Here is an 18,500-nt window from a genome sequence, read left to right as displayed (position 1 = left end):
AATTCAAAACAATAAAAATTTTAATTCAAGAACTAAGATGAAAGACCCAAATAAATCAAACTACCTAATGTTAGTATTCAAATCCTTAGCCAGAAGCAACTTTGAATTAATGATAAACTTTGCTTAGTTACCAATCTGTTTAACTGAAAAAAAGCTGAAAGAAATATAATAATAATAAAAAAAAAAAGAGTCCAAAGAAAATGAGTACAATCCCACTTTGTTCTTTGTTTCAATTGCAATCATCCTTTGTTCACATCAACATTCCTTTATGGCCATAGATTTATCCTTAGGAATCAAAATTAACCTAAAAAAAACTCACAAATCCACAAAAATAGAAGAGATTTCTGATGAATTTCAGTGCAGAAACAGAGCTTAAGCCAAAGCAAAATCTAAGATCAGATCACTCTACAATTCAATTCCACAGATGACTCGTGGGAGAGAGCTCAAAATCTTTTTGGAGTTTTTTCTTTTCTTTTCACTTTGAGTATGAGAATTTAAACACTTAACTGACCAAATTTTCCGGAGCTAAACAAGAAGAAGAATTAGCAGTGGAAACCTAACACAGATCCATCACTTACAGCAATGGCGACTCTGCAACTCAATGTGGCCTCCACATGGTGAGTGAAGAAGTGCAATACCCTAACCCTACCGGCCATATCCATCTTCGATTCAATCTCCAGTGTCGGTCCGATTCTGTACCCGTTCATTCCCTCCGAGTAAGTCGGTCCCGCTCCGATGGCAGTGACCGGAGCGGCCAGGGGGAATGACTGGACGGAGAACGTCGCTGCCATGTACTGCGTCTGGCCGGAGTCGATTTTCCCGGCAGGAATGAACATGAATCCAATTTGGGAACCAGAGTAGAGTAGCTGGAGTGAGCTGTCATAGTGAGAGAAAGAGGCTTTGTTAGGGTTTCTAACAGAGACGTACTGAGAGAAAGTGAAATTAACGGTGCCGTTGGCAACGGAGAAGGACGGCAACTGGACGGCGGAGACGGCGATCTTTGGATCCTGAGGCTTAAAGACAGTGAAAAAGACGATGAGGACGACGATGATGACAAAGATTAAGAAGATCGTGGCGACTATACAGGACGCCAAGTTCGTGCGACCTGATGGCGGGTGGTGGTCGTGATGTTTCCTCATGGCGGTGCTTACGGCGGAGAGGGAAACGGATCTGGTTTTTGCTTCAGAGACGAGAGAAAAGCGGTGTGTTTGGATGCAAAAAAAGAAATATCGATAAAATGGTGGGTGAAAGGTAAAGAGACCATCCACTGTGGAAAATGGACAACAGAAGTTTTATATATATATATATATATATATATATATATATATATTATATAATTTTATTTTATTTTCAAACTTCCAACATTTTTTTTGTTAAAATGTTTAGATTAAGACAAAATAACAATATTTAAATAATTTTGTATACTAATAAAAAATTATTATTATTATTATTTTAAATAATGGGGACTTTAGGGATATGTTTTATAATTTAGTGAAAAATTATTATAAATAATTTATTTATTTTTTAAAATGATTAAATTTAGTATTTTGGGTTCTAAATTTCAACAGTGAGGCATGTATTGTGTTCTTGGATTTTGAGCTTTTAAATGTTTGGTTTTATTGGGAAAAGAGTTGGAAACATGATTGGAAGAGTTCCAATTAATCATACTTAACCATTAAGATAAACCCTATTAAGGATTATATTAGTAATTGGTTCCCATAAATTTGGGTTTTAAATTGGTTTAGTTTGTGGGTTTGTGTTTAATAAAATTAATTCACATAGTTAGTGGAATTTTCTAAATTAATTAATTAATTACTTTAAATTAGAGATGTTAATACGAGCCTAACTCAATAAATAAAATATTATTATATTCTCTAAAGATATTCTAAAATGGTAGAAATGGACGAAATAATTTTAAAATTAAAATAGTTACGAATAAAAATGTTATTTGCATATTTCCTTACCAGCCATACTCTTTCTTGAAGATAAGAATATGCTTAGGTCAAAAATGAGTTTTTTTTTTTCTTATGGATTGGATCGTCGAGTTTTTATTTTTTTATTTTCTATTACCTTATGTTGATGTGTGAATCTAATCGATAGGAATCTTAATGTAGGTTCGATTGTGTCCTGCACAAAGATGACCTAGTATCAATGGTGTTGTTTCTAATACCCTTTTATGCATACTCAATGACGTTCTTGAGTTGAATTTAGGATATGTTGTGTGTCTTTTGTGGAAGTTTGCTTTCCAACGTGAATCTTTCCGTTCTTGGTAGTCAACACGCTTCTTGACTCAACTTCTAAACCTTGAGGAACGTGTTTTACCTCTTTAAGTAGTTTGGGCCTTTCTAACCTCTCGGTTTGCTTTGGGAGCTTCGCTTGTGTACATGCACTTGAATCGAGTAGAACAAAATTTATACACCCTATGGTTCGGTATTAAATGAAAATTAAGATTAAAAAAACCCTAAATATGATTTTTTTTTTTTTTAAGGGTAATTTTTCCTATTTTATTTTATACTTCGTTGAAACCGTTATCTTCCCGCCTAATTCAAACACAATCTCTCTCTAATTGCCCTAATCTTCATCCTCATTTCGATCATTGTTCTTCAATCAACAGCTCTGCTAAACCCTAAAGATTACAATCCTTTGGCGCCGAGCTCTAATGGCTTCACAGTCCCTCCAAATTCATCTTTTCCGATTTCCCCCACCGCTCCGCCTCCGTCGAATTCTCTATTCCCCGCCCTTTTCGTCATCGGGGACTCTACTGTCGAGTGCGGCACCAACAATTTACTTGGTACCTTCGCTCGCGCCCATCACCTTCCCTATTTGTCGAGATTTCGACTGGAAGGTTTTGTAATGGAAGAATACCCGTCGATTTTCCTGGTAATGTTGGTTTAGATTCTTGATATTTTGTTTGTTTGTTTGTTTGTTTATGATTTGATGTTTAGTCATTTATTGTAGGTTTGATCTCTGTTTTTTGTTCACTCCGTCTCGTGATTTCTGAATTTCCGATTTGATCTTTTATTTCTCTTTCGTTTTAAATTTCTGGATGGTCATTTCGCCCTGCGTCTTGGACTTCCGTTTGTTCAGAGTTATCTTTGGCATGCCGGAACGTGGAAGATATGATTTAAGGAGTGAATTATGCATCAGCTAGTGCTAGAGTTATCTTCACTAGTGGATCGGAATTGGTACTTCTTTTTCTTCAATTTCAACAAGTTGTATCAATTGATTAAAATCATCGAGAAAAGTTTTAAGCAAATGGATCAGTTTCAAATCAAATGACCTAGGCTTCGATAACTGGATTGAATTGTTCAATTATTTCCATTTCTTTCATCATTTTAATGTTCATTTATAATCTTACGTTGATTTAGATGGTAGATATCATCGCAGTTATATGACTTCTAACATTATCCGCCAAGGATATGGAATTATAAGTCGGTGTTATGGTTTATATTTCTCATACTCTCTTGCCTTTTTGAAATCAACACATTTCCTTCACACAGAAATTTCAGCAATTTATGAACACTTTTCAGCAGAAAGCTGCTGCCTATCACATTTCCCACTCAGTCTTTTACATATCTATTGGAATCAACGATTACATTCACTACTATCTGTTTAACATATCTAGTGTGCAAAATATGTACCCTCCATGGAGTTTTAACCAATTTCTGGCAACCACAATCAGACAGGAAATCAAGGTGTAATTTGATTACATAGTTCTTATTGTATCATTTCGTTAATCTAAGCTGGAATAAAAGGCAAGTATATATAGCCATCAGGCATGATCCCATCTCAAACCTTCAAGATATTGTTTTTATTCTCATTATAATTTTTCAAAATTTGTGCTCTTGAATCATTTTAGATATTTTCCATTAACCCTATATTGCATCTTGGGTGCTGCTCCTCCCTTGCTTAAGTTAGATTTCTTTCCATAGTATATTCTGTTACCTGTCTTGATGTATCAATTGTTCATAAACTTCCTAAAATATTCTGTATTCGTGGTCCAGAACTTGTATAAATGGATGCTAGGAGAACTATTGTAATGGGATTGGCACCTATTGGATGTACTCCTTACTACCTATGGCTATACGGTAGTGAAAATGGAGAGTGTATTGAAGAGATAAATGACATGGTTATGGAGTTTAAGGTTCCATGAGATACGTGGTTGAGGAGCTCGGCATGGAAGTGCCTGATTCAAATATTATCTTCTGTGTTTTGCTTCAAGGCTCACTGGATATTCTGAAGAACATGAATGTTTCCGTGAATGACAATCTAACTTCCTTTCATTTCCTCCGCCATGAATCGAATTTGCGTCTCATTGTGTCATTTTGTTTTCATCTAGGTTTCAATGTAACTACTGATGCTTGTTGTGGGTTTGGTCGCTACAATGGTTGGATCATATGCACCGCTTATGGCTTGCAAAAAAGCTTCTAATCATATTTGGTCGGATCAATTCCATCCAACTGATGCAGTGAATGCCATTCTTGCAGACAATGTGTGGAATGACCTCCATACAACAATGTACTATCCTAAGAACTTGAAGGAGGGGATAACTCTCAAGGGCCATATGATACTCTGATCAGACTTGTCCATTCACAAAGCTGCACATACAATTCAACATAATACCCGGTACCATCCAACCCCTTCACAATTCATATTGTCTTTGTCTATTAGTGAATAGAAAGCAGTGAGAGATAAATGGACTAGTAGAATTTCAAATGCTATGCTTGCTTTATAAGAGTATGGTGGGGCTCATTTTGTGATTGATGGGGATTGAAATAAGATAATTGCTTTTATTTTGCTCCAGTGGTCCAACATCTACTATATAAATCCTCTGCAGTGTTTGACCTTGGGAGGAACTAGTGTAATCCATTAATCGAGATGAATTAACCAAACTGAGCAAAAGGGTTGATAGGACAGAAAAATATTGTAGGTTGGTCCTATTATTTTGTTCAATTATCAACCAAATGCAACCAAATGCAACCAAATGCAGCATGTTTCTAGCATGTGGAGGTTATAGATTCAGAAGGTAAAAAGAAAAGTTTATAAATAAGATTCTTCACGTGTCTTGATATTTTGGATCACACAATAAAGTTAGATAATGTGGGTATTTTTTTTAAATGAAGGTACTTTGGTTTTGAATGATTATAGTAGAACGTGGATCCGATTATAGTTTATATATGATATTAATTACTATCTTAAAAGTTAATGGTTCGAGTCTTATTCATTTTTGCTAAACTAAAAAGAGTGTTTTTATAAATTCCTAACCGTGTTTTTTAATTTGGATTTATACACATGTTGAGCTCACCAAAGAAAAGAAGGTTTGTAGAAGGTATGGCTTGACCCAGAAGACAATATGAAGTACATTATTTGAAAATCGTGCCATTTAATAAGTTTGATCTACATGGTCAAATGACACCATTATAAATCAACTTGATTGTAGATTCAGTACATTATGTTGTACGTTGACAACTTGAAACACATTACCGCAGTTGCAGGTCTGTAGATTTTTTTTTCTACCACAGTTGGAAAAAGTGGTTTTATTAGTCGTTCTTTTGTGATCAATTGCCAATTGAAGTACTTTTCTATAAACTCCTTGGCCAGTGGGTGGATATCTATCGCATATCTTTTTTGTATTGGCTTACCAGCCTTGGGCTCTAAATGTAATTGATTTCTTATCTAAGAAAAATATTATCTGCAGAGATTGTCGCAAGTTTTATTTCGTTGGCTTGATGATGAATGATACATGTTTGAGCGGCAACCACAATTACTTCACCGTCTTCAGGTTTGCTAATATTGAACTCATCTTTCCCTTTTAGATTGTATCTTTTCTTTCTTTCTTTTTTTAATCCTCTGGAACTTTTAACAAGAGTGCGCTCATCCCTTTGTAGGTTTTACTTGGAGGCAGGGCCGCAGAAGAGGTCATCTATGGACGAGACACATCAAATGCATCGTTTAGCTATCTTGCCAATGCTCCATGGCTCGCTCGTAAAATTTTAAGAATGTTAGGTAACTCCTCGATTTCAAATTGCTTGGTTTTGACTTGCACTGACTACCCTTGGTGTGTCATTAGCTAAAATGGATGGCTGCTTCTATTCCATAGTTGTAATATGGAGAATCCCTTGGTGATACATGGAGGAAGAACGAGAGCGAGAACGAGAACATGATTTTGAGTACGTTGCCATTTCTCAGTCGACAAGTGAAGCTTGAGAAGGATGCAAAATCTGTATGTTCTTTGTTATGACCTCTCATTGTCATGCCTCTGTTCTTGCAATGGCTGCTCGCTTTTTGCCGTTTTGCATCAGTTAAATTGAGATAGAAAAGATCGTCAAATTATGCTCTCTCTAAAGAGCTTGAAGCTTGCAGGAGAGTTCTCTCTACAGAAATCATCATTTTCTTACGCTCATAGGTAAACATTTTCAATTCTATTTTATTTGCATCTTTATATTTTTAATTATTCTATTTTTCCTACATGCTTACTGGGTTGTCATTAAAATTTTGCATTAATCAAATTTCTAATCCTCCATTTTTACCATTTAATACAGAGCTATATAATAATTAGAGATTCGAATCTCCATACTCTATTATTTTAATATGGAATAAAATTAAAATAATTTTTGTTTATGTAAAGTTGAGGACTAAAATAAGATTATTTTAAATTTGAAGATAGGATTATTTAATAATTACCTTTTTGTTATAAAAATTCATCCAATCAAAACATATCTCACTTTTGATTTGATTTTTGTAATGGCATTCAAATAAATCAACATACTTTTTCATAACAAATAAAACAAAACTAGAATTAAGGCCATATAGTATCTTAATTATGTCATTAATTAATGAAATTAATCATACAGTTTTACAATAGCAAGGAGGCGAAATTACGAAAATACCCCCACGATTAACTGACTGATAGAGAAGTTTCACACGTTTGGAAAATTTTCCCTTTTTTCTCGTCTGTTACGATACCGCTCACGGGTCTGGTCACTAACCAAAACCTCCTCCTCCACCTCTCCGATTCAACTGAAATTCCGATTCCGTCACCGGAGGTCATCTCCACGACGTCCGGCGCCGGCCAACGCATTTCATGTTCCAAACTCCATAGTTGATTGTTTATTCTACGGTTTGGCTTCTTCTCTTGTCGACGGCGTGTTTACTGACCTCCCGCTGAAAACTGGACGCCGTAGATTTTCTAGGGTTTCATGTTCTGTGAGGTTCAAAGTCATACTCATACAGAGGCTTTCATGTCGTCCGAATGGAGATTGCCTCTGCTGCCACCATTGCCTTCTGATCCCAACCCTTTCCGATAGCTGCGATTGTTACTTTTCTTTGCTTTCTTCTCGCTCTTTTCGCCGCCGTTCGATTGGTTTCTGTTCCTTTTATTAGGAGGACGAAAGCGCTTCAATCGGAGGGCGTGTGTACGAGGAATTGTAATTGTACCTGTTCGCTTAACGGTGGTGTGGTTATTGGGGGTTTGGACCCCAGGGCTGAGGTTACTTCTTCGACCGGTACGACTATGCCTTATTTGAACGGTCGTGTAGTGGAAGTGTTGGAGAAGACGCCGATGGTTGTGACGGAGCGGCAGACAGGCGCCTCGATGATGGAACAGTTGGTGCCGGAGATTACTACGCACGCTCTTAGTTACTTGGATTATCCCAGCCTGTGCCGTTTGTCCATGACGAATTCGTTGATGCGCAAGGCGGCGAATGATGATAATGCCTGGAAAGCGCTTTATCATAAGGTATAGGTTAGGTTTAATCTTCTTTTGTATGGTTTTCGTCTGAACTGCTGGAGTTGCGGTAATTTTTTTTTTCTTCTGGAAGATGAGTACCGAGGTAGAAACACGACGGGATTTCAGAATTGTGTGTACTTGGCAATTTGTTAAGAACTCTTGCTACCATCATCTCGTCTACATTCATTCAATTACTTCAGCGTCTTCTAGTAATTCTGGGGGGAAACGAATTGGCTGTATTTTTACCATTGTTCCAGTTTATGGCTTGTGATCACAGTTCTTGGATTGACAGGAGCTACCTCTGTTCTTCGTTTGTGTACTGTTCTGGATGCTTAAATGTATTTCTCTGGGGCTAAAAGAACTTTTTCCATTAAATCTTCTAGGACTTCTCACTGGAACAGGATACTGTGACTCCAATTAACGGGTGGAAGGCGTACTATGCTGCAACAAGAACAATTATGAACATCAATGCCCAATTCTGTAACATCATCAGAGAGAGGTCCCTTCAAGCGATGAGTCATTTTTGGTTAAATGCAGATTATGTGAAGTGTATTCATGCCTCAGGAGAATTCTTTTCCGGGTACTTTCCTCATTGTCTCTCTCTCTCTCTATGAATATTGCTATATTTTTTGCCATGAAATCTGACTGCTGCTTGATATGGCTGACTAAATTATCCAACACGTCTGACATTTGTTTATTTCAAGACTTGGGAGCTCGCATATATGACCCCTTTTTGTTGTCTCACTCGTCAGATCTTTACATATTTTAAGCATTTTTTTATTAAGAAGAAGGTGATACACAAGGGATTATCAGAAATGACATGAGGCTTATGATTACTGTCATATGGGTGCTAATGGCTATCTGATTACTCTCATAATCCAAATTTTGAAAAGTCAAAAAATAGTTTTTAAAAACTTGTTTTTGCTTTTATAATTTTGGCTAAGAATTCAAACATTTTTTTTTAAAGAAATGTGAAAACCATAGTAAAGAAATTGCAAGGGAACAAACACAATTTTCAAAAACAGAAACCTAAAATTAAAATTGTTATTAAACGGGCCAAGTTTTTAGTAGTTTTGTTCTATAAAGCATTTGAGGACAATAATTTATTATCAATGTTGAGGCCGGCAATAGACCTTAACCTCGTGTCTCTATTGTCACTTGATAAAGCAATTTTATGAGACTTCGGATAAAGGGTTTTCTTCTTATTTTTGCACAATTTTCTCATTTATTTTGGAAGATCCATCTTTATACGCTGAAACATGGGCCAATATGTTCGAAGGTTGCCTCAACTATTTGTGGTAGACCGATGCTGCATTATGGGCTTTGTTCTTTTTGAATCTGGCTGTATCTAAATGTTTCTTGTGGGAAAGATTTTGCCATGTGCATGGTTAACTGCATTACATGCTTAATGCTGTGTTTATCTACTTGGCCTTCTAGAACAAAAGCAAATGTGTTACGTTAGTGTGAAGCTATGAGGAATAAGGATGTAGAATATATCCATTAATTTGTATTAATCTTCTAACTTCAACTTAGACTAGATGATTTATTATTATACATTGACTTGCATAAACTTCGGCATGTCAATTGGTAGACCTGTTGACATGGGTTAACTCCACATCAATTTCATAACGCAGCTTCAGCACAAGGAACTGATAAGGTGGAACTTTCCTGATAATTTTGCAAGTAACCTTTGCGATCAACAAAGACACTTACTAATTTTAGGGGTGAACTATGTTGAAGGGATTGAATATTGAACCTGTCAAGTTGCTATATCTAGATGGTATGATATAAACAATTTATTGTGAAAGGCTATTTATGTATGTTATTTTATGCAATAACTCTATGAATTCCTATTATATGTTGAGTTAAAGCTTTCAAATAAATTCCTATAATCTAGTACTTAGCATGTTCGGGTTTTCCTTTTAACAGGTATAACGCAGTAATTCAAAGTTGGCAGGTTGCATTTAATTGGGAACAAGGGATTAATTTTCAGGTCCGCGACGTACGGGCTCGTGTCCTAACAGACATGGCTTGGGTTAGCATGAAAACCTATGTCGACATGGATACAGGGCCATTCAATGTGACTAACGTCTATGAGTACCATAACGGTCGATGGTACATGGTGCATCATCACAGCTCAGTGATGCTTATTGTTGGGGAGGTGGAAGAACAAATGGTTCATGGGTAACAGAGCTAGATAGAAGAGAAGAAAACCATGAAAATATAGAATTACTAAGTCAAAGATAGATGATGTCTGGTAGCAGAAGCAAGATTACTTCTTAACAGCACCAGAATCAACTGTTCGAACCTCAGTTTTGCTTGAGCTATGTTGATTGCTGCGCCCTTATTCTTTCAATGTTTTGGTCCTTCATTCTTTTGTTGGTTCAGAGGTTTCAGGAATGGAATTCAATCCTGGGAATGAGGTAAATGATGAGTTTTAGAAGTATTTTTGGTTGGTTTGGTTCATGCTCAAATGGCTGCTACATGTGCTTTCACCAATGAAGGATCATCCCCATTATCTGTACTTTAATTTCTTGATCGATTGACTGCTACACTTCGACAGGTAGATGACTTGTTCAATGACTTGTGTTGTGTAAAGAAGAAAGGATAAGCAACTTTGGATGAGACTCTATTGCAAATGTGTGTAAGATTTTCTCTTCAGAAACGCCCAATGTTAAAAGCATGATGGGGGTAATGCCTGTTGGTTAAATTACAAATGTCCCCTATGTTTAGATGAATATTAGAATTTAATCCCTATGATTTTAAAAGTTGTAATTTTGACATTATGATTTGATTAAATGTTAATTGTCAACGGAATTTTATTTTATTTTATGGAAATACGTATTTTATAATTTTATAAAAAAAAATTAAGATGCTTAATTTTTGTGGTTACTGAACCCGAAAAGAGGAAAATATTGGGTCGTCTCCCAATTGGAGAAGGGCTATCTCACTTGGCTGCCCACGGGCTTCTTTCTCAACGCAAATTGAAAACAAGCTAGAAATTATAAATTTGAAGATGGATATTTCCAATCGACTTGGAATTCTGTGAGCCTCTAATTCCCCACCGGAGCAAAGAATATCCGTGTCCCTGTTGTCTCGTGCCCACCACGCACAGATGGGCACTGCGCTTCTCTCAGTTCCTGCGCCTCAGCGAGCTCCATTCTTCCACTCCTCCTATGCAACCACTCCGAGATTGTCTCATGGACCCAGAACTTCACTCAGATTTTCATCATCTAGGGGCGTCAGCTTCCTCTCTTCCTCCTCTTCCTCCTCTTCTTCTGCTTCTGTTGTAGATGAAGAAACAAATTCTTCTCCTCCCGACGACCTCTCTCTTCAGTCTGAATCAGACCCTGATGCTTCTTCCTTCAGGTATTGATGATTTGATCGTTCGTCTCTCTGTTTACAAGATTCTGATGATAGAAGGGTGATTTTGATAACTTTAAATTCCATGGTGTTTGTGTGTTCGTTTATTGGATTACATTTATGTTTTCTACTTGGGAGTAAAAGAATTGAGAGCGACCATGTCATTTATCTAGCTATGATAACTGTGTTATATGTAGAACATTCTCCTCTTGAAATTTGGATTGAATTACTCCAAATGATGCTGAGGGATGGAGGAATTCTAGCATTTGGTAAATAAACGAGGGTGAAAATCCTAGTTGATGAGTATTACTCTAGTTGAGGAACATATTGAACATCAACTACGGAAACTGTCTTACCCCACAAGATTTGATTATCATCCATAAAACTTCCTTTGAATTTTGGGCTTGCTCCTTGACTATCCATGTGGTTGCTCATGCTCTAGTTGAGAAGTTAAATATGTCCTTCATTTGAAATAGTCACCTTAAGAGGGAAAACATGCGCCAATTTTCCTTGTTTCTCCTAGGAACTAGTTAAACAAACAAGATGTGGGAAGAACAAAATAACGTCTAAGCTCCCTCTGCTCATACTCAATCCTATTGGTGTAATCAGCTGAGAACAAGACTTGGTTCAGCATTTAAAATCAGTATCACCCCATCATGACTGAATGTTTCTCTATTTCGCTTGTTCTTGTACATATTATAGGCCATGTATTTCAGTGTGTAAGGGACATGAATTGAATCAGTCCACAATGCAGAGTGAAAACTAGTTGAACGGTTCATTTCAAACCACACCTGGGGTCTCTTGAGACCATCAATTTAGATATATTCAAAAGTCATTTTCACTTAGAATGTTATGGTCTGAATTTTTCCTGCCTTAACTTACAATAATGATGTTGCCAACGATATGGCTTAGAACAATCTTGTTTTCTCTTTCATTTCTTATAAACAGAGGATGCAAAGCCTGTGGAAAGGAAGAAATTGAGAGGGGATGCAATGGTGATGGAAGGATACAAGGTGGCATTGCAACAGTCCCAGGTTTTGGTTGGTGGCCTATAAAGGCATACAGGCCTTGTCCTGAATTTGTAGCATCCGGTGGCAGGTATAAGCGGCGTGGACAAAGCATGGACGAGGTTACGTCTGGAGGAGCAAGGACAGAAGCCTCTGCTGCTGCTGGCAAAAAGGACTCGTCGAGGTACAAGCCATATATCCCTTTCCTTTGAAGTACATTCATATGTTTATATACTTTCAGAACTTGTAATGTTGCAATCTAACATTCTGCTCTTGTATACTGACTTGCAAAATGACCAAACTGAATGCTTGATACCAATTTTATGAACTTGCTCACACTATAGGGATAAGAATATAGCCGTAAGTTTGGCGAAAATAGCTTCTCCCATTTTTCTTTGGTTGGGAGAAATGAAAGTATTATCTCATTATCAGAGTACTGTAGGAGAGCAAGGCCATCTCTTGTTAGCTTCATTTTGTTCTCATTTTTCTTTGGTCGGCATGGTTGCTTTCATAACTGGTTTCTGGGTTGTCAGTAAAATTCTCTGGTTAGCTTCATTTTGTTGTCATTGTTCTTATCAGCCTGATAGTAAGAGAAGGTAGAGCTGTTAGGATTAGGCATTAAAGATTGAAACCATGATGTAATTTCCATAATGTGACCAAGTTTCTTGTTATCATTGTGGTTTAGGATTTCCCGAGTTGTTTTTCTTGAATTTCCTTCATGTTTTACTTTGAGTTTCTAACTTTTAATGATACCGATTCATTCACTTTTCGTTACATCGTTTCGTCCAGCAAGAAAAAGTCGGCGAAGGGGTAATTGACCCAACAAGTTGATACACAAACAGGGAGGGAACAAGTTGATACACAAACAGGGAGGGAATGAAGGATGGATAATGTAGAATTGGTTTCATGGAAATACTAATGTAAAGGGGTGAGAACTGAACAACAAATTCCCACTTCTGTAGGCTTCTGTAACATCAGAATATGCTGGCATTTAAAGCACAGAAAATTTTCCAATCCATGGTTTGTTTGAAGCGTATCAAGATTCATTCTTTGCAGGATATTTTCTTTTCCAGTTCCTAAATGATGCCTTGTTTGTTCCCTCATGCCTGCTTCTCCCAGGAATATTTCACCAAAGCAGTTTGATTTCAAGAAATTTGAACTAGAAGTTGGTATGAGCAGGTGATCATACTTACTATTTCTTTTTTCTTTTCTTTTTTTTCTCTTAATTCTTACATAAATGAATGAGAAATCAAGACATTTCTTGTTCTAGAAACAAAGAATCTAAAAGGAACATTGTAACTACTCTTATTTTTATCAAAATTTCTCCATCAAAAAATATTTAAAAAACCCATTATTATTTATAAGAAAAAACAAAGCAATTTGAAATAGTCAAGAAATTGGTGGCAGATTTTGAAAGTTATGTAAATTTGACAAACAAATGTTGAAAAAGATGTTTCAACAAATCTTAAATTTTGATGCGTTCATCCAACCACCCAACCAAATTTTAATTGTCTATCACATATTATGGCTTGGAAAAATCAAACTTTGGAAAAAAAAAAAAAAAAAATCTACATACTCGGATACCCACATACTCGAAGATCAATTCTAACATTACGAAATAAGGATTTAATAGACCGTTTCATAAACATCAAAGATAAAATTGAAACTTTAGGACGAACACGAGTTCATCTCTTACAAGATCATACAATATCCAGAACTTCAAGCATTTTGTTTTCAACCTCAGAATTGAAATAATACAAAGACATGTTTATTATTACAGTACTGAGTTCAAACTTCTTTTTTCCAGTTTCAGTAACTAAGTATTGTTTGTGTACTTCTTCATTCACAACTCAACCAACTAACAAACACCAACACCCTCTATACTAACATTTATAACCTTAGATGACATGATAATTCTTCTCAACTCCCAAAACTTACGAATGCGTTCTTACGATCGTCGTCGTTGGTAATACTGTTGATTAATTCGAGTAAAGCTTGTCGTATGCGTACTCTTTCTGTCGTTCAAGAGGATTTTTCTTCAAAAATATCCAGCAGAGAAAGTGCCTGCAAATTTCACAGAATTGAGTGTTAGATATGTTGAGCATTTCATTGAGCTACAAATCGCAATCGAATCGTCGTGTTCTATCGATGTTCGATCTTGAAGGTGCAATTACCTCTGAAATGTTGAGTTCAAGGCGGAACTTGGGGCCATCATAGTGGTGAAGAATTGGTCTGAAAGAGTCCTCTTCCAGTGGCTCACATATCTTCCTAGTCATAATTCTTACCTGTTTCATTCAAACAGTTCTCTTTTAGCTTAGATCTATGGAAGTCAGAAACTCAGTAAGGTTCCAGACAACAACACAAGAACATTACCTGCGCTGGGAATCGAGATTCACCCGGAGTTTTCTTGTCTTCCCACGCAGTTGGATCGATGTTTGTCCCTCCAAAACTTGCAGCCTGGAAAGATAGTTCATATAGTTTCAAAATAAGTAAACAAAACAGACATGTATTGATATTCAAATTAAGAGCTCCCAACAAAACAGACATGTATTGATACTCAAATTAAGAGATCCCAACAAAACAGACATGTATTGATACTCAAATTAAGAGATCCCAACAAAACAGACATGTATTGATATTCAGATTAAGGGCTCCCTATTGAAGCCATGGATATAGCACCAATTGAAGGAAGAGGAGACACACCTCAAAGATTCCATGGAGTTGGTGGGTAGAATAGTTGTAAAGGAAAATAGGCAACCCAGGAGTGATGGCTCTCACTGAATCTCTGTATCTTGGAGGCAGACCTAAACATTGATTCAACAAAACAAAGGGGGCAGGACACAGATTCATCAAGCTATGCAAGAACAAAGCAGACAGATAATCAAAATTGAAGAAAAGGAGAAGGGAAGCTCACCGAAAAGCTGCCTCTTGAGATTCTCTTGCATTGTATCATTGTTGCAAACAAAGATATATCCACCGACAGTTTCATTTCTTGGCAAAGATTCAGATGGAGGAAGGGTTTTGAATCTCTTGTCCAAAGCATTCTTGTTAGAATCCTTGTTGTTATCATTGGTGTTTTCACCGCTGTTCTTCTTGTTACTGTTCTTCTTCCCAGTTCTTCCTCCATTTTCTTCTTCAATCTTCCCACTGTTCTTGTAGTTCTTCAGATTCACAAAACTGTTAGTGTTATAATTCCCAATTTTGGAGTAAACCCCTTTGTTAAACCCTCCGTTAATACCCTTTTGAGCTCCTCCAATCAGAGGATCAACCCCCATATTAGCAGAATTAAGCTTCCACCCATCATTGAAGGAATTGAAATCAGACCCCTTAGGCTTAAAGCTATTCCACCCATTATCAAACATATTGAGTGCATTCTTTTCAAACCCAGATGAACTCAGATTGCTACTGCCGCTGCTATTGCTCCAATTCATAAGATCAGAGGCAACACTCGGCTTAAAACTATTCCATCCATCCTTCAATCGATTGACATCAGAATCAGACACTTCAGGCTTAAAATTAGTCAACGAATTTACCTCTCCGCCACTTCGAACATCGAAATTCCTCCTCTCCTCGTGCCTCTTCGACACAAACGAATTGCTCCAAATAGAATCGTTGAGCGAAAGGTTCGCGAGATTCCCAGTTTGCAGTCGAAGCTGGTCGCTGAACTGCCTAAACGATTGCGGGTTAGAATCCATTTTCGAATGAAAAACAGCCCCAAACTCAAAGAAGCGGAAAACCCAGATAGAAAATCAGGAATCGAAAGAGAAAGGAGGGAGAAATGAAGAAAAGGGAAGAGAGAAAAGGAGTTAAATAGAATGGGTATTTGGTAAAGCAGGGGAAATTTCGAAGAAGGAAGAGGGGATTGCGTGTGGAAAAAAAACAAGGCTAAGAATTGATTAAAGAAAAGAAGAAGGGTTAGAGTAGTTGAGCCAATGAGAATGTGACTAATGGAAAGCCGCGTAATCGAGGAGAGAGTGGGGGACACTGAAAAGGACGGAGAGGGAAGGTTTTTTCAAAGCATTCTAGAAAGGGCTGAGATCCCAAATTCCGCCATTGATTTGCTTCGTTGCTAAGCTTTTTGCTTTCTTTAATACAAAACAAATCTTGCTGGTCAATATTACTTTTCTTAAATGTTTCAAAATATTCTTAAATTTAAAATGATTCCAACTTTTGATACGTTTACAAGACAAGTCTGGTCAAAATACTCTCTAGTAATCTCAGCATAGTATAAAAATCATGAGGGAGTGACCTTTGTGTTTGCCAACTACTACCATACTAGGTTGACCCATGTAAATTTAGACAAGTTTTGCTTTAGATGATAGTTAGAAACCTCTTAACAGTCTCCACATAGTTAGGCGATGGCACTACATATCATCTAAGGGCATGATCCTAAGTCTACCAACTTCTCTAATACAACTCACTATTAGGAGAGTGGCCCTATTGCCTCCATCGGCTACTAAGAGATAAGTTCACTACGGGAGGTTACTTGGTAAACCCCTTAAAATCCACACGTAGTAAGTTGATACAAGAGAATCTATCATAAACCATAAAGAAGTTTCCAATCACATTATTCATATGGTATTTCTTAATTAATCAAAATTTAGCAATTCAACAACACACGTCCTTAAACCAAATTAGGTAATTTAATCACATTTCTTCTATACTATTCCTTAATATGCAATATCCAAGTCAAAGTATTCCAAATACTGGAATGACTATTTTAACCCAATAATAAGTGAAGCATTTAATTATTATAGGCTTTAATTAATTACTTAAATGTAATTAACAAAAGTCTAAATTGTTTTCAATTTTAATTTTATAATAATAATTTAATACTGGCGATTGACCAATTCAACCATTTTGTACAATAAAAGCCTAAAAGGGAAAATTTGGAAAAGTATTACGTGGACAGAAAATCATATCTAAAGTTTAAAAAGATAATGCATTATTGAATCAAGTTTCAAATTTTGACTTTCCTATATTAAAAAATTTAATTAAAAAGAAAAATCTGCCAAAAAAAAATAAGGCCAAACGGGAGAGAAATCACAAAACACGATCTTACATATCCAAGCCTCGCCAGGTTTGGGATCCACCCAGCAACCCACAACATGGCCTTTCCTACATTACTCCGGCCCAGACGCCTCCTTCCAGCCCAAGCCCAATAAAAATTGAGTTAAGATCCACTAAGCCCAATACTTCGATCTGTTGCAGTCCAATAAAGCCCAATGGGCCCAACCTTTCCACTCCGGACTACTCCTCAACTTCGGAGGTGCATAGCCAATCAAGAAGTGAATTAAAAAAATTTAAAAATTAATCATAATAGAAACATTGATAGAAATAATTAATGATAGATCTAGATCGAACAAAATAATTATTAATAAAAGTATTTAATTTTTTTAGAAAAAAAAAACAATTATAAATCATTTTTATTTTAATTAAATATTTATTAATGATGTTTAAATTTTAAATTATTGATCTATCCTATTGTTAATTAATCGTTTTTAAGTTCATACCTTGATTGACATTTAAAATTATTTTTATAAAGTCAATACAAAAAAAAAAAAAAAAAAACATGAATATATTGTATTTAATTTTACCTATTTCTATTTATCTATCTATTCTACCGAATCACATCTTTGAAAATACCAATTTTTATATATTTTTTAAAAACATTAATTTTTACCACCATTTATTACCTCTTCATAAGCTAATATTACCACTTTAAATAACATGCGACCCATGACGTGGCATGCTAACTTTTGTCTCCTACAAAAACATATACTCGATTAAATTAATTAAGCCTTTGTCCCCCAAAAGTATTTAAAAAAAAGAAAAAAAAAAAAAGTTTAGTTCGTTCAACCTACCTCTCCCTCCCTCTTTTGGTGAAGAGGTTCAATGCATGAATTTCAAAATAAGATAATAAAATAGTTAATTAATTAGCTACTAAAAACCATTTTAAAAATATTGATTATAGTTTCATCCATAAATCAACCATTAGTATGTCAAAGGTCGATGATTTAATAGCTACCTCTATATTTGCACTCTTCACTCTGTTGGCCGATGTAAATTGTGAATGATTACGTTTTTATTTACTTTATTTTTTATAAGAACAATAAGAATAAGAACGACTATTTTTCACGTGGAAATATATATATATATAATGAGAAACAAAAAGTCGTTCCTAAGGCCTCTATATGTCTTTCTATTCAAATTTATATTATTATTGGTTGAAGTTTCTAAGATTAATTAAATTAATGACGTTAATTAAAAAAAAAAAAAAAAAAAAAAAAAGTAAAAGTAAAAGAAAAGGGAGTCGGGTTGGTGATGGTTACTGTGGTGGGTGCAGGTGAATGCATGAAGAAGCACATGGGGAGGCATCCATGTCGTTCCAAGCCATTTAA

The 18,500-nt window shown here is 36.0% G+C and overlaps 4 protein-coding genes and 1 pseudogene across 9 annotated transcripts; 3 read left to right on the top strand and 2 right to left on the bottom strand.

The window, feature by feature from the left end:
* Window positions 1-320: 320 nt before the first annotated feature.
* On the bottom strand, window positions 321-1,284 carry LOC111789137 (Late embryogenesis abundant (LEA) hydroxyproline-rich glycoprotein family). The gene has a single exon (XM_023669800.2). It carries the CDS (start codon window positions 1,137-1,139, stop codon window positions 543-545), a length of 597 nt encoding a protein of 198 aa, XP_023525568.2. The 5' UTR covers window positions 1,140-1,284; the 3' UTR covers window positions 321-542.
* A 1,219-nt stretch (window positions 1,285-2,503) lies between these two features.
* On the top strand, window positions 2,504-6,468 carry LOC111790970 (GDSL esterase/lipase At1g33811-like; annotated as a pseudogene). The gene is made up of 5 exons (XR_015420838.1): window positions 2,504-2,880; window positions 4,005-4,626; window positions 5,699-5,782; window positions 5,889-6,006; window positions 6,101-6,468. The product of XR_015420838.1 is annotated as a GDSL esterase/lipase At1g33811-like (transcript).
* A 304-nt stretch (window positions 6,469-6,772) lies between these two features.
* On the top strand, window positions 6,773-10,556 carry LOC111790961 (F-box protein SKIP8-like). Of its 2 annotated transcripts, XR_015420836.1 has the most exons (4): window positions 6,773-7,738; window positions 8,113-8,309; window positions 9,659-10,152; window positions 10,293-10,556. XR_015420836.1 is itself a non-coding variant. In XM_087123570.1 (3 exons), exons 1-3 carry the CDS (start codon window positions 7,514-7,516, stop codon window positions 9,915-9,917), a joined length of 681 nt encoding a protein of 226 aa, XP_086979696.1. In that variant the 5' UTR covers window positions 6,773-7,513; the 3' UTR covers window positions 9,918-10,556. The 2 variants fall into 2 exon arrangements, 1 of the variants encoding a protein (XP_086979696.1); XM_087123570.1 differs by having other exon boundaries at window positions 9,659-10,556.
* A 191-nt stretch (window positions 10,557-10,747) lies between these two features.
* Window positions 10,748-13,294, top strand: LOC111790947 (uncharacterized). Of its 4 annotated transcripts, none has more exons than XR_015420839.1 (4): window positions 10,749-11,098; window positions 12,041-12,283; window positions 12,889-13,027; window positions 13,173-13,294. XR_015420839.1 is itself a non-coding variant. In XM_023672083.2 (3 exons), exons 1-3 carry the CDS (start codon window positions 10,845-10,847, stop codon window positions 13,181-13,183), a joined length of 525 nt encoding a protein of 174 aa, XP_023527851.2. In that variant the 5' UTR covers window positions 10,748-10,844; the 3' UTR covers window positions 13,184-13,294. The 4 variants fall into 4 exon arrangements, 2 of the variants coding, with proteins under 2 accessions (XP_023527851.2, XP_023527861.2); XR_002814598.2 differs by having other exon boundaries at window positions 13,156-13,294; XM_023672083.2 differs by lacking the exon at window positions 12,889-13,027 and having other exon boundaries at window positions 10,748-11,098; window positions 13,156-13,294.
* A 424-nt stretch (window positions 13,295-13,718) lies between these two features.
* Window positions 13,719-15,955, bottom strand: LOC111790938 (DCD domain-containing protein NRP-B). Its single transcript, XM_023672073.2, has 5 exons — window positions 15,014-15,955; window positions 14,803-14,903; window positions 14,473-14,556; window positions 14,274-14,384; window positions 13,719-14,163 (listed from the first exon to the last, which is right to left on the bottom strand). Exons 1-5 carry the CDS (start codon window positions 15,792-15,794, stop codon window positions 14,122-14,124), a joined length of 1,119 nt encoding a protein of 372 aa, XP_023527841.2. The 5' UTR covers window positions 15,795-15,955; the 3' UTR covers window positions 13,719-14,121.
* Between the last annotated feature and the right edge of the window lie 2,545 nt (window positions 15,956-18,500).

The sequence above is a fragment of the Cucurbita pepo genome, chromosome 1 (assembly GCF_057944985.1).
Source record: "Cucurbita pepo subsp. pepo isolate OVF chromosome 1, ASM5794498v1, whole genome shotgun sequence".
NCBI lineage: Eukaryota > Viridiplantae > Streptophyta > Magnoliopsida > Cucurbitales > Cucurbitaceae > Cucurbita > Cucurbita pepo.
The sequence above is the reverse complement of the archived record's forward strand: the minus strand, read 5'-3'. Positions and strand labels throughout refer to the sequence as shown.

Excerpts from the sequence above, each read along its gene's own strand:
- LOC111790947 (XM_023672083.2), top strand. The coding sequence starts at position 10,845 with ATGGGCACTGCGCTTCTCTCAGTTCCTGCGCCTCAGCGAGCTCCATTC. Across the intron at positions 11,099-12,040 it reads CCTGATGCTTCTTCCTTCAG|AGGATGCAAAGCCTGTGGAA; the intron begins GTATTGATGATT and ends TCTTATAAACAG. Across the intron at positions 12,284-13,155 it reads GGCAAAAAGGACTCGTCGAG|GATATTTTCTTTTCCAGTTC; the intron begins GTACAAGCCATA and ends CATTCTTTGCAG.
- LOC111790961 (XM_087123570.1), top strand. The coding sequence starts at position 7,514 with ATGCCTTATTTGAACGGTCGTGTAGTGGAAGTGTTGGAGAAGACGCCG. Across the intron at positions 7,739-8,112 it reads GGAAAGCGCTTTATCATAAG|GACTTCTCACTGGAACAGGA; the intron begins GTATAGGTTAGG and ends TAAATCTTCTAG. Across the intron at positions 8,310-9,658 it reads TCAGGAGAATTCTTTTCCGG|GTATAACGCAGTAATTCAAA; the intron begins GTACTTTCCTCA and ends TCCTTTTAACAG.
- LOC111790938 (XM_023672073.2), bottom strand. The coding sequence starts at position 15,794 with ATGGATTCTAACCCGCAATCGTTTAGGCAGTTCAGCGACCAGCTTCGA. Across the intron at positions 14,385-14,472 it reads AATCTCGATTCCCAGCGCAG|GTAAGAATTATGACTAGGAA; the intron begins GTAATGTTCTTG and ends TGAATGAAACAG. Across the intron at positions 14,164-14,273 it reads TTGAACTCAACATTTCAGAG|GCACTTTCTCTGCTGGATAT; the intron begins GTAATTGCACCT and ends TGAAATTTGCAG.
- LOC111789137 (XM_023669800.2), bottom strand. The coding sequence starts at position 1,139 with ATGAGGAAACATCACGACCACCACCCGCCATCAGGTCGCACGAACTTG.